Source organism: Bos taurus, chromosome 8, assembly GCF_002263795.3.
Source record: "Bos taurus isolate L1 Dominette 01449 registration number 42190680 breed Hereford chromosome 8, ARS-UCD2.0, whole genome shotgun sequence".
Taxonomy (NCBI): Eukaryota; Metazoa; Chordata; class Mammalia; order Artiodactyla; family Bovidae; genus Bos; species Bos taurus.
This window is the reverse complement of record NC_037335.1, coordinates 85,484,037-85,498,898: the sequence shown is the minus strand read 5'-3', so window position 1 is coordinate 85,498,898 and position 14,862 is coordinate 85,484,037. Positions and strand designations below refer to the sequence as shown.

At 40.7% G+C, this 14,862-nt stretch overlaps 1 protein-coding gene across 5 annotated transcripts in view; it reads right to left on the bottom strand.

Annotated features, from left to right (window-relative positions):
- ZNF169 (zinc finger protein 169) overlaps positions 1–14,501 on the bottom strand; it is a 56,496-nt gene extending 41,995 nt beyond the window's left edge. For 2 of the 5 annotated variants that reach the window (XM_010808188.4, XM_005210455.5), the window contains exons 1-2: positions 12,849–14,501; positions 333–418 (exon numbers count right to left, since the gene is read on the bottom strand). Coding sequence is in view for 3 of the 5 variants with exons in the window: in XM_005210455.5 (XP_005210512.1) it covers positions 333–410 (78 nt within the window). In the remaining 2 variants the exon portion in view is untranslated. Of the gene's footprint in view, positions 1–332; positions 419–12,745 lie in introns of all 5 variants that reach the window. The other 3 variants (XM_005210454.5, XM_010808187.4, XM_002689853.6) reach the window with 3 other exon arrangements.
- Positions 14,502–14,862: the final 361 nt, after the last annotated feature.

Sequence of the window (14,862 nt, the reverse complement as noted above, 5' to 3'; positions counted from 1 at the left end):
AAATACATTCCTTCAGCTCTTCAACTTGCCATATCTGTCAGGGTCAGCTCAGGCAGCTCCTCCTTTGAAAGCCTTCCTTCACTCTTTTAGGCCCTGGAATCACTGGGCACATAACCATAATTGTGTTTCAACTGTGCTGATGACAATTTACTACTTGATGAATGTATAGCTCATGAATGGACCAGAGGAGTCCAAGAAAAGGCTCCAGGTAAGACAAGTCACACCTCCAAGATCAGAGGTAGGTACAGCCTAACACCATCAAGGCAGCTCCGGTACACGACAAAAGAAATGGGTCCATCCTATAAGAGCTAGGAAGAAATTTTAGGACTCACCTCATCCCTAGTAGTCAGGAGCCCTGGGGCCATGTTCTTAGTCTGGTGAGTGCTCTTCCTAGAGAAGACTCGTCGCATAGGCAGAGCTGGAGAAAGAGAAGAAAGGGATGTGTAGGAGGAGTACCCATCTATCCAGCCTCACAGTTTAGCAGAGGCAAGAAGGAGGTAAGGAAAGCAGGTTGAAGATGGTACCAGAGGCCTCCCTTCTTTTTTTAATTTAAAAAACTATATCTTATTGGCATATATTAGACACACAATTATACACGTATTTAAAGTATACAGCTTAGTAAGTTTGAAATACTTATACACCTGTGAAAACATCACAACACCGAAGAGAGTAAATTTATTAGTCATTTCCAAAAATGACTAATGTGCTCCTTTGTAATCTTTCACTCCCCTCCCCAACAGCCATTGATCTGCATTTTGTCATCAAAGATTTCTTACATTTACATTTTCCAGTTTTTTTTTAATTTGTTTAAATTGGAGGATAATTGCTTTACAATATTGTGTTGATTTCGTCCATACATCAACATGAATCAGCCATAGGTATATATATGTCCCCTCTCTCTTGAACCTCCTCCCACATCCCACCCCATCCCATCCTTTTAGGTTGTCACAGATTATGTTTGAGCTTGATGAGTCACACTGCAAACTCCCACTGCGTATCTATTTTATATATGGTAATGTGCATGTTTCAGTGCTACTCTCTCAATTTGCCCCACCCTCTCCTTCCCCCACTCTGTCCACAAGTCTGTTCTTTATGTCAATGTCTCCACTGCTGCCCTGCAAACAGATACATCAGTGTCATCTTTCTAGATTTCATATACACACATTAATATGTAACATTTGTTTTTCTCTTTCTGACTTACTTCACTGTGCATAATAGGTTCAAGGTTCAACCACATCATTAGAACTGACTCAAATGCATTCCTTTATACAGTTGAATAATATTCCATTGTATATATGTACCACAACTTCATTATCCATTCATCTGTCGATGGACATCTACTTTGCTTCCATGTCCAAGCTACTGTAAATAGTGCTCAATGAACACTGGGGTACATGTGTCTTTTTCAACTATGGCTTTCTCACACTGTATGTCCAATAGTGGGATTGTTGGGTCATATGGTAATTTTATTCCTAGTTTTTAAGGAAAAACAATATGGAAAACAATTTCCATATTGTTCTCCATAATGGCTATATCAATTTATATTCCTATCAACAGTACAAGAGAGTTCTTTTTTCTCCACATCCTCTCCACCATTTACTGACTGAAGATTTTTTTGATGACCAGTGTGAGATGATACCTCATCATAGTTTTGATTTCTCATCTAATAATGAGGGATGTTGAGCATCTTTCCATGTGTTTATTAGCCACCCAGTTGTCTTCTTTGGAGAAATGTCTGTTTAGGTCTTCTGCCCACTTTTTGATTGGGCTGTTTGCTTTTCTAATACTGAGCTGTTTGAGCTGCTTATACATTTTGGAGATTAATCCTTTATTAGTTACTTCATCTGCAGTTATTTTCTCCCATTCTGAGGGTTGTCTTCTCATCTTATTTATTGTTTCCTTTGCTGTGAAAAGCTTTTAAGTTTAATTAGGCCCCACTTGTTTATTTTTTTCTTTTAATTTCCATTACTCTAGAAGATGGGTCATGGAGGATCTTGCTGTGATTTACATCATAGAGCATTCTGCCTATGTTTTCAAGTTTTATAGTTTTTGGTCTTACCTTAAGATTTTTGATCCATTTCAAGTTTATCTTTGTGTATGGTGTTAGGAAGTGTTCTAATGTCATTCTTTTACACATAGCTGTCCAGTTTTCCCAGCTCCACTTATTGAAGAAACTGTCTCTTCTCCACTGTACACTCTTGCCTCCTTTATCAAAATTAAGGTGCCCATGCTGCTACTGCTCAGTCACTTCAGTCGTGTCTGACTCTGTGCGACTCCATAGACGGCAGCCCACCAGGCTCTGCTGTCCCTGAGATTCTACAGGCAAGAACACTGGAGTGGGTTGCCATTTCCTTCTCCAATGCATGAAAGTGAAAAGTGAAAGTGAAGTCGCTCAGTCGTGTCTGACTCTTAGCGACCCCATGGACTGTAGCCCACCAGGCTCCTCCATCCATGGGATTTTCCAGGCAAGAGTACTGGAGTAGGGTGCCATAGGTGCATGGATTTATTTCTGGGCTTTCTATCTTGTGCCATTGGTCTGTATTTCTGTTTTTGTGCCGCACGATACTGTCTTGATGACTATAGCTTTGTAGTATAGTCTGAAGTCAGGAAGATTGATTCCTCCAGCTCCATTCTTCTTTCTCAAGATTGCTTTGGCTATTCAGGGTCTTCTGTGTTTGCATATGAATTGTGAGACATTTTGTTCTACTTCTGTGAAAAATGCCATTGGTAGTTTGATCAGAATTGCACTGAATCTGTAGATTGCTTTGGGTAGTATAGTCACTATCACAATATTGATTCTTCCAATCCAGGAGCATGGCATCTCTCTCCATCTGTCTAGGTCATCTTTGATTTCTTTCATCAGTGTCTTACAGTTTTCTGTATACAGCTCTTTTGTCTTCCTAGGTAGGTTTGTTCCTAGGTATTTTGTTCTTTTTGTTGCAATGTAAATGGGATTGATCCCTTAATTTCGTTCTGACTTTTCATTGTTAGTGTATAGGAATACAACTGACTTCTGTGTCTTAATTTTATATCCTGCAAATTTACTAATTTCACTGATTAGGTCTAGCAATTTTCTGATAGTATCTTTAGGCTTTTCTATGTATAGTATCATGTCATCTTCAAACAGTAAGTGTTTGACTTCTTTTCCAATTCTAGATTCATTTCTTTTTCTTCTCTGTTTGCCACAGCTAGGACTTCCAAAACTATGTTGAATATTAGTGGCTAGAGTGGGCCCCCTTGTCTTGTTCCTAGTCTTAGAGGAAATGCTTTCAGTTTTTCACCATTGAGGATAATGGTGAAAATGGTTTGCTGTGGGTTTATCATATGTGGATATTATTATGTTGAGGATTTTTATATCTATGTTCATCAGTGATATTGGCCTATAATTTTCTGTGTGATGTCATTATCTAGTTTTGGTATCAAGGTATTGGTGGCCTCATAGAATGAGTTTGTACGTTTTCTTCCTCTGCAATTTTTTGGAAGAGTTTAAGGACAGGCATTAGCTGTTCTCTAAATATTCGACAGAATTCACTTGTGAAGTCATCTGGCCTTAGGCTTTTGTTTTTTGGGAGATTCTTCTCACAGTCTCAATTTCAGTGCTTGTGATAGGTTGTCCATAATTTTCTATTTCTTCCTGGTTCAGTCTTGGAAAGTTAAATTTTTCTAAGAATCTGTCCATTTCTTCAGGTTGTCCATTTTACTGGCATATAGCTGTTTGTAATAGTCTCTTATAATTCTTTGTATTTCTGCATTGTCTGCTGTAACCTCTCCTTTCTCATTTCTAATTTTGTTGATTTGAGGCTTCTCCCTTTTTTTCTTGATGAGTCTGGCTTGTGGGTTTGTAAAATTCATTTATCTTCTCTAAGAATCAGCTTTTAGTTTTATTAATCTTTACTATTGTTTCCTTCTTTTCATTAATTTCTGCTCTGATCTTTATGACTTCTCTCCTTCTACTAACTTGGGAGGTTTTTGGTTCTTCTTTGTGTAAATTAGGTTGTCTATTTGATGTTTTTATTATTTCTTGAGGTAAGACTGTATTGCTATAAACTTCCTTCTTAGAATTGCTTTTGTTACATACCATAGATTTTGAGTCATGTCTTTGTTGTTATTTGTTTCTAGGGATTGTTTTACTTCCCCTTTTATTTCTTCAGTAACCTGTTGGTTATTTAGAAATATATTCTTTAATCTGAATATATTTGTGCTTTTTACAGTTTCCCCCCTGTAATTAGTATCTAGTTTCATAGCAGTGTGATCAAAAAAGATGCTTGATACTATATCAATTTTCTTAAATTTACAAAGGCTTGATTGTTGACCCAAGATGTGGTCTATCCTGGAAAATGTTCCATGTACACTTGAGAAGAAAATGTATTCTTCTGCATGTAGATACAACGTCCTAGAGATTTCAATCAGGTACATCTGGTCTAATGTGTCATTTAAGGCTTATATTTCCTTATTAATTTTCTGTTTGATGATCTGTCCATTGGCGTAAGTGGGGTGTTAAAGTCCCCTACAATTATTGTATTACTGTCAATTTCCCCTTTTATGTCTGTTCAGTTCAGTCACTCAGTCATGTCCGACTCTTTGTGACCCCATGAATCACAGCACGCCAGGCCTCCCTATCCATCACCAACTCCTGGAGTTCACCCAAACTCATGTGCATTGAGTCGGTGATGCCATCCAGCCATCTCATCCTCTGTCGTCCCCTTCTCCTCCTGCCCCCAATCCCTCCCAGCATCAGGGTCTTTTCCAGAGTCAACTCTTTGCACAAGGTGGCCAAAGTATTGGAATTTCAGCCTCAGCATCAGTCCTTCCAATGAACACCCAGGAATGGTCTCTTTTAGGATGGACTGGTTGGATCTCCTTGTAGTCCAACGGACTCTCAAGAGTCTTCTCCAACACCACAGTTCAAAAGCATCAATTCTTTGGCGCTCAGCTTTCTTCACAGTCCAACTCTCACATCCATACATGACAACTGGAAAAACCATAGCCTTGACTAGACGGACCTTTGTTGGCAAAGTAATATCTCTGCTGTTTAATATGCTATCTAGGTTGGTCATAACAACATTCCAAGGAGTAAGCAACTTTTAATTTCTGTTAGTGTTCATCTTATGTATTGATATGCTCCTATGTTGGGTGCATAAATACTTACAATTGTTATGTCTTCTTGGATTGATCCCTTGATCATCATATAGTGTCCTTCCTTATCTCTTCTATTAATAATATTCTTTATTTCATGGTTTATTTGATTTGAGAATTGCTACTCTTCTTTTGATTTCCATTGGCATGAAATATCTTTTTCCATCCTCTCACTTTCAGTCTGTATGTGTTTCCAGGTCCAAAGTGGGTCTCCTATAGACAGCATACATATGAGTCTTGTTTTTGTGTCCATTTAGCCAGTCTGTGTGTTTTGGGTGGAGCATTTAATCCATTTACACTTAAAGTAATTGTTGATATATATATGTTCCCGTTGGCATTTTCTTAACTGTTTTGGGTTTGTTTTTGTAGGCTTCCTTCCCTCATGTTTCCTGCCTATAGAAGTCCCTTTAACATTTGCTGTGAAGCTAGTTTGGTGGTGCTAAATTCTCTTAACTTTTCCTTGTCTTTAGCTTTTGATTTCTCCATCAATATTCAATGAGATCCTTGCTGGGTAAAGTAATCTTGGTTGTATATTTTTCCCTTTCAGCACTTTAAATGTATCCTGTCATTCCTTTCTGGCCTGCAGAGTTTCTGCTGAAAGATCAGCTGTTAATCATATGGAGTTTCCTTTGTATGTTACTCACTGCTTTTCCCTTGTTGCTTTTGTGTTTAATCTTTGTTAGTATGATTAGTATATGTCTTGGTATGTTTCTCCTTGGGTTTAGCCTCAATGGGACTCTCTGGGCTTCTTAGACTTGATGGACTATTTCCTTTCCCATGTTAGGACAATTTTCAACTATAATCATTTCAAAAATTTTCTCAGACCCTTTCTTTTTCTCTTCTTCTTCTGGGACCCCTATAATTTGAATGTTGATGCAGTTACTATTTGACCAGATGTCTCTGAGACTATCCTTTATTCATTTCATTCTTTTTCCTTTACTCTGCTCTTCAGCAGTTATTTCTACCATTCTACCTTCCAATTTACTTATCTATTGTTCTGCCTCAGTTATTCTGCTATTGATCCCTTCCTGAGTATTTTTAATTTCAGTAATTGTTTTGTTTGAATGTGTTAACTGATTCTTGCATTTTCTCCATTCTATTTCCAAAGTTTTGGATCATCTTTATTACCATTACTCTGAAATCTTTTCAGGTAGTTTGCTTATTTCCTCTTTGTTTATTTGAGTTTTGAACTTGCTCCTTCATTTGTGTAATATTTCTCTGTCTTTTCATTTTTTTTTTTCTAATTTACTAGTTTGAAGTCTCCTTTCCCCAGGTTTTAGGGTCATAGTTCTTCCTTTTGGTCTCTGCCCTTGGTGGTTGAGATTGGTCCATTAGTTTGGACAAGCTTCTTATTTGGAGGGACTTGTACCTACATTCTAGTGGGAGGAGGTGAGTTTTTTTTCCCTCTGATGGGAAGGGCTATGTGAAATGCCTTTTGGGGGAGTGTCTGTGGGAAGTCTGTCTGCTGATGACTGGGTTTGTGTTTTCGTCATGCTTCTTATTTGGGTGAGGCATCCTGCACTGTGTGTTGCCAGCAGCTTGGTGGCATCAGGTCTTGGACAGAAGTGGAAGCCTTCGTGGGAGTTCTCAGTAATTAGTACTCTCTGGGATCAGGAGTTCTCTGTCAGTCTAGTGTCCTGGACTCAGTGCTCCCACTCCAGAGAGAGTTGCCCATTCTTAACCAGTGTCCTGTACATAAGGCCCCCAGAGCTGGACCAGTAGCAGGTTCAGCCCCAATCTCTAGTTGGCAAATGAAGCCCACAGCCCCACCAACTGGGTAAGACTCTATTAAATCACTGAATGGACTCTATTAATAGGAAAGGGTCTCATAGTGCCCACAAGTGAGCATTCATGGTGAGAAATGGTGACTTATCATAGTAAAAACAGAAGTTCTCCATCTACATCAGCCCTAAGGACAAGGCCTAGGAAATTCAAAACAGAAAGGGCACTACAGTTCAAACAGAATGTAGATTTGGAGAGAAATCTGAAGCTGGATAGAAGCCATAACCTGGCTCTTCCTTCCCCTCCACTTATATACCCAAGATTTGAAATGTGATATTTGAAAGTAAGAATGGACAGTCATAAAATACCCTAGGTCTTCAGCAAGTCAATTTCATGACAAAATTTTTTAGAGGGGAGATTTTCCTTAACACAAATCCACTTAAGAAATAAACATCATTCTTCAGGTGTCATCTATTAGCTTCAACTGACTAATCTGCACAAGTGAAAGTGAATGTGTTAGTGGCTCAGTCGTGTCTGACTCTTTGTGACTCCATGGACTGCAGCCCGCCAGGCTCCTCTGTACCTGGGATTTCCCAGGCAAGAATACTGGAGTGGGTTGCCATTCCCTTCTCCAGGCAGTCTTCCCAACCCAGGTATCAAACCCAGTCTCCTTCACTGAAAGCAGATTCTTTACCATCTGAGCCACTAGGAATCTGCACAAACGAACTGAAAAACATTTTGGGAACTATGAAGGCCAATTCAAATCAACTGGGTATTAGGTGACATTAGAGAATTACTGTGAATATTGTTAGGTAAGATCATGATATTCTGGATACAGAGAAAAATCATTATTAAGAAATGAAGCTGAAGTGCTGAGAGTAAAATGACATAATTTGCAATTTTTTTTGTTGTTGTTGTTAAGACTTCAACAAGTTAATAGTATAAAAAGAGAAAGGTCTTATGGAATAAAAGGAGACTGAAGAGATATTCAAATGCCATGTGTGGACCTTATTTAGACATTTTGGAGGCAATCAAGGAAATATGAACACTGATGAGATATTAGATGACATTAAAGAATCAATGTTAATTTTGTTAGGCTTAGGTTAAAGATAGGCTGTGCTGATACTCTCTGCAAACAATTGTTGCTGTGCCTAAAAACGTTAAAATCTACAATTAACAGCATTTGAAAGTGTACATTTGAATCAGTTCTAATGAGGTGGATGAAACTGGAGCCTATTATACACAGTGAAGTAAGCCAGAAAGAAAAACACCAATACAGTATACTAATGCATATATATGGAATTTAGAAAGATGGTAACAACCCTGTATACAAGACAGCAAAAGAGACACTGATGTATAGAATAGTCTTTTGGACTCTGTGGGAGAGGGAGAGGGTGAGATGATTTGGGAGAATGGCATTGAAATATGTATAATATCATATATGAAACGAGTTGCCAGTCCAGGCTCGATGCACGATACTGGATGCTTGGGGCTGGTGCACTGGGATGACCCAGAGGGATGGTATGGGGAGGGAGGAGGGAGGAGGGTTCAGGATGGGGAACACATGTATGCCTGTGGCAGATTCATTTCGATATACGGCAGAACCAATACAATATTGTAAAGTTTAAAAAATAAAATTTAAAAAAAAAGTGAGAACCTATATGCTATCCCATTAAGATCAGAAACGAGGCAAGAATGTCACCTTTCACCACTCCTATTCGACATCAAGCTGGAATTCCAGGATAATGTAAGGAGACAAGAAAAGGAAATAACAGGTATACTGACTAGGAAAGAAGAAATAAAACTGTCTTTTCTGAAGATGACTTGATTGTCTATGTGGTGGTGGCGTTCAGTCACTAAGTCGTGTCTGACTCTTTGTGACCCCATGTACTATAGCCCACAGGTTCCTCTGTCCATGGAATTTTCCAGGCAAGAATACTAGAATGGGTTGCAATTGCCTTCTCCAGAGGATCTTCCTGACCCCAGGGATCAAGCCCAGGTTTCCTGCATTGCAGGTGGATTCTTTACTGACTGAGCCACCAGGGAAGTCCAACTGTCTATGTAGAAAATCCAAGATTTCTTTCTAGAACATGTGATTATATAAAAGCTTCAGGACACAAGGTTAATATACAAAAATCAACTGCTTTCCTATATACCAGCCATGAACAGATGGAATTTGAAATCAAAAACATTACAGTAGCACCCAGAAAAATGAAATACTTAGATATAAGTCTTTTAAAAATTTGTAGAAGATATACATGAGGAAAACTACAAAACTCTGCTGAAAAAAATCAAAGGTCTAAAACAATGGTCGTCCATATTATGGATAGGTAGACTTGATATTCGGAGAAGGCAATGGCACCCCACTCCAGTACTCTTGCCTGGAGAATCCCATGGATGGAGGAGCCTGGTAGGCTGCAGTCCATGGGGTCACTAGAGTCGGACACGACTGAGCGACTTCACTTTCACTTTTCACTTTCATGCATTGGAGAAGGAAATGGCAACCCACTCCAGTGTTCTTGCCTGGAGAATCCCAGGGATGGTGGAGCCTGGTGGGCTGCCATCTATGGGATCGCACAGAGTCGGACATGACTGAAGCGACTTAGCAGCAGCAGCAGCAGACTTGATATTGTTAAAATGTCAGTTCTTTCCAACTTGATCTATACATTCAATCCATCAAAATTCCAGCAAGTTACTTTGAAGGTATCAACAAACTGGTTCTAAAGTGTATATGGAGGAGAAGGAAATGTCAACCCACTCCAGTATTCTTGCCTGGAGAATCCCATAGACAGAGGAGCCTGGCAGGCTACAGTCCGTGGGGTTGCAAGAGTCAGACACGATTTAGTGCACTGTCTTACCCTAGAGATCCTGCCACATATACCACAAAACCCAAACATCCCCCAGTGACCTTGGCCCCACTGTTCCAATCACTCCCAGGTGGGAATTCAGGCACATGTCCACAGAGGTCACAGACAACATACATACGGTTCTGTTATGTCCCGTATATTACCCTTTCATGTCCCAAGGAAGACATTTTCTCTTAGAGATTTTCATTTAGTGTATCTTTAAAAAATCTTGTGTTAAACTTGCCTCCATCTTTTTCTTGGGTAAGGACAACCCAGAAATGGCCCTTTTGTGTCTGTGATGTTGCCATTCACAGCTTTCTTGATAGGCCTAGTACAATCTTGAGAACAGGGTTGCTGTATGCTGAATGTCAGACAGTAGCTCTTAGCTTTGCCTATCTTAGGTAGTTATGCTGTGCATTTTTTATTGGTGTACCATGTTTGATTTGTCCCTAATACCTTTGAAGTTTTTCTGAGAAATGAAATAATGCAACATGAACTTATTAAAATACATTTTAAGCCTTAATAAATAAAGTGTATATGGAAAGGCAAGTGACCAAGAAGAGACAACACAATACTAAAGAATAACAAAATCAGAAGACTGACATGACTAGATTCTAAACTTACTATAAAGCTACAAGAATTAAATGTGTGGTATTGGCAAAAAAATAAATTTAAAAAAATAGACAAACAGATCAATGGAACAGAATAGAGCACACAGAAATAGACACGCATAAATAAAGTCAACAGAGCAAGAAAAAAATCAGTGGAGAACAGACTGTCTTTTCATTAAATGGCAGTACTGGAACAACTGAACTTCCACATACACAGACCTTATGTCTTCCACAAAAATCAACTTAAAATGGATAACAGACTTAAAGGCAAAGCATGAAACTATAAAACTCCTGGAAAATAACATGGGAAAAAATTTAGATGACCGGGGACTTGGCAATGTCTCTTCACATATGACAGCAAAAACACAATTCATGAAAAAAAAAAAGGTAAGCTGGATTCTGTTAAGATTTTTAAAATTCTGTTCTGTAAAAGATACTAGCAAGAAAATAAAAAGTCAAGTCACAGTCTGGAAAAAATACATGAAGTAAAAAATATGACAGAGTAGAAAAGAGACAAAGAAGCATAATCACTAAGTTAAATCATTTTAACTTAATCATTAAACTAAAAAAAAAAAAACTTGGGCTTCCCTGGTGGCTCAGATGGTAAAGAATCTGCCTGCAATGCAGGAGACCCGGGTTTGATCCCTGGTTTGGGAAGATTCTAGAGAAGGGAACTGCTACCCACTCCAATATTCTTGCCTGGAGAATTCCATGGACAGAGGAGCCTGGAGGGCTACAGTCCATGGGGTCGCAAAGAGTCGGACACAGCTGAGCAACTAACACTAACTTAGAAAGCACACTGACCACACAGGACTCTTGCTCTAAAAACAGTACTTCTCACCATCACTGTTTTGCCACCACTCCAAGGCCCTGAGAATACAACAGTGTGAATGGATATGGAGAGAAACAATGCAGGAACAACTGCGAAGATGGAAAGACCTGATGAGGGCAGAGGAATGTGCCCTAGGACAGCTGTGCAGGAATGTACTCCATCAAAAACAAAACTCTCTTCCTGGGAAATCACTTGCAGCTCTGTGCCCAAGAGGAGATATGACTTAGGCATAAGATATCAAAGTCACACCCTCATTTAGTACCAAAGACACCATAAGAATATAACAAGGAAGTGCTATCATCTGAGGCAGGTCGGCCAGGCCCCTAGGAACCCTCTCCTCCCTAACAGGCAGTTGCCTCTGAATGTGAGGGAGCAGACTGCTCCAAGGCAAAACCTGGTATGAGAGAAGTAGTTCCAGCTTCAGTGTTCTCTCCCAGTTCTTGGAAACCCCCAAGCCTGCAGTTGAGGAGCACTTCTCTAAAGTAAGGTATCAGATACAGGCATGGAAAGAAGAACAATACAAGGAACAGAATTGGGAAGTGGGTTTTAGAACAAGCCTTCTCTAACGTTATGCTGATAATCCAGCATGACATTAATCTTCTATGTGCCTATAAAGGTTAGTAAAAACAGGAATGAACACTATATTAACACATACCAGACCCCTGTTTTACCTCTTTCCACACTCCCAACAGCTCCAGGAGATTCAGTACTTTGCCCAAGGACACTCACATACAGGCAGACCTGTATGTGAACTCTCCCTACGGAGGCCAGGGCTCCCACAACAGGCTTGACATAGGCCCCCAGGGAGAGGAAATGCCCAAAGAGATATACACCTGAGGTTGCAGATTTGGGGGAGAAAGAACATGGCTCTTGTTGAGAAGTGGTGAATCTGTGTGATGAATCCAGGAGACCTCACAGCTACTTCTGTGCATGTTTACAACGTTTTCATAAAGCAAAATTTAAAATAAAACTTAAGTCTGGACGTCTTACCACCCTCTTCTCATTCTCTCATCCCCATTACTTCAGGGAGTCAGCCCACCAGTCCCCTATGGCTTGAACAAAGCTTTCTGCCCTGTGGGCTCCACTCCAAGCTGCTGGAAGAGCCCCAGCACCAGAGGAGTCAGACAACTTCGGGAGGAGTCGCAGATGTGAGCACAAGGGTGCCCCACGCAAACCCGGGGTGTCTGACTCCCACCAGGCCCTTCCAACTCCCCCATGAGCCCGTGGGGCCCGAGGCCGCTGACCCAAGTTTCCCCCACCACCATTGTCAGTCAAGGTAAGTCTGAGTGTCTGCCCCATGCGAGTCCTCCCTGCAAAACCTAGGGACCAAGCGCTGCCTCCACCGCCAGGTAGGAATCATCCAGCTACACTCCCCCAGTTAACACCCAGGAAGAATGTCCAAGGCACGCGCTCAGCAATGGGGATGTCTGCCCCGGACAAAGGTTACTTGTGTCCCCCAAGCCACCCGCACTAGTCTTGACCCCTCAGGAAGGGCGCTGAGTACCCAGCACCGCTGGACACTGAGCGACCCGAGACCTCTGCCAACAGCTCCTCTGAGGTGGACCGCGCCTGACCCCGGGGGAAAAATAAAATCAAACCTCAAAGACCCCACGGACAGGGCGTACCAAACCCGCCCGCCCTCTCCCGGCTTTCCGGAGCCTCTCTCTCTTGGACTCAGCAGCCAGAGGCGGGATAGCTCACCACAAGCACTGAAAAACTGTCACCACGTCCAAAAATACGACAGCGCGGCTCAGAAGTACGCTACCCACAACACCTCGGGGTGGGTACTACAATACCCAAAATTCCCCGGGGCGCGAGATCGCACAACCCTAAACGCTCCAGAGCTCAAGACCGCGCTCAGTGAGCTAGGGGCGCGGGACTACACTACCCACAATGCCCCGGGGAGAGGGCATGCCTCCCAACTGGACCTGACTCTTCATCTGTAGTACTCTCTCGCTCAAGTTTCAGAATTACAGTCACTTGTGCCCTTGGAGAAATTGTGAAAAATTAGACAAGAGCTTCCCTGGTGGCTCAGGCGGTAAAGAATCCGCCTGCAATGCGGGAAGACCTGGGTTCGATTCCTGGGTTGGGAAGATCGCCTGGAAAAGGGCATGGCATCCCACTCCAGTATTCTGGTCTGGAGAATCTACGTGGACAGAGGAGCTTGGCGCGCTACGGTCCATGGGGTCGCAAAGAATCGGACACGACTGAGCGACTTAGCACAGCACGTAAGTTTACAGAGTAGACAAGATGTGGGGGTGGTAGTTCATGGCTTTGTGGTGGAGTGTGTGTTTCGCATTTATGAGATCCCTGTTTCAATCCCTGGCACCTCCATCTTCATGGGGTTTCCCAGGTGGCGCTAGTGGTAAAGAACCCTCTGTCAGTGCAGGTTAGATGTAAGAGGCGTGTATTTCATCCCGAGGTTAGGAAGATTCCCTGGAGAAGGGCACGGGACAACCCACTCCAGTATTCTTGACTGGAGAATTCCATGGACAGAGGAGCCTGGCGGGCTGCAGGCCATAGTGTCGCACAGAGTTCGCCTGACGATTTAGCACAATTAAAGTCAAAGTGACTTTCAGGTAGATGAGAAGGGTTGTTCAAGTGAGCACTAAAATCTTCCTTTTTTAACTTTGTTTTTTTAAACGAAGGGTCCTGTTAGTTTTTAGTCACCTGGATGTGTACCTGTCCTTCATACTACAGATTCACCCAACTGTTTTTATATTTTAATAACAGCATGTAATGAATGTACTTCTAAAATATGCCAAAAGTCTTGGGATTTTTCCTTTTTTAAACAGGAAAATTCTGGTTTATTAATAATAATTATTAAAAGAAAACGAAGAAAAACTAAGCTTGAAGACATTTAAGGCTATAATAACTAAAATTAAAATTATTTTACTAATACAAAAAAATCTGATTAGATGTAACAGAGTAGGAAGCTTAAAAACATTTTGAAGTATTTATAAATAGACATACTGTTTTTCTAGACATTTGACAAAAATGTTTTCAAATTACTTCCTATTTACTCAATACTCAAAATGAAGTAATGGGAACCAGATTTAACCTTTTGCCTAAAACAACTTTAAAAAGAATGAAATATGTGAAATAACACTTCTGAAGACATTGGACATAAGACAATGAAGAGCAATGGACCCTGAGAAACGGGTAAGGAGCCAGGTGAGCCTTAAGAAATTTCAGGTAACAGGACAGAAAAGGGCACTCAGAGTGGAGGAACTTCTTCCTCAAGTATCAGTTGAGTGCCTACCAACAGTTGAGTGCAACTCCCAGGAAAGAAACTGAAAAAGATTAGTGGAAAATGCCTGAGCACACATAAGGCCAGGAATAGTGCCTGTACCTGCCAGACAGAATGGAAATCTTCATAGTCACATGGCGAGGAATCAAAGTACTCACAAGTATTTTTGCCTCAATTAGAGGGGCAAAATTAGGCCAAAATGCTTGATTGAGAAAATCTTTATGTTAAATTTAGGGGAGAAGTATGTAAAATATGTTTCAAAAATCTTAAAAGTCACTTTCATTTTTACATGACTCCTATAAGCAGAAATATACATATTCTTATATAAATAAAATCTCAAAGAAGGCTAAATTCAAGGTTTTCCATAAAATAAGCAGTAACTTTAAAGTAATTCAAAGAGTATTTGCATATATTTCAACACCACAAAGTAATTCTAATATTTATTTGGATAACTATACTGATGAT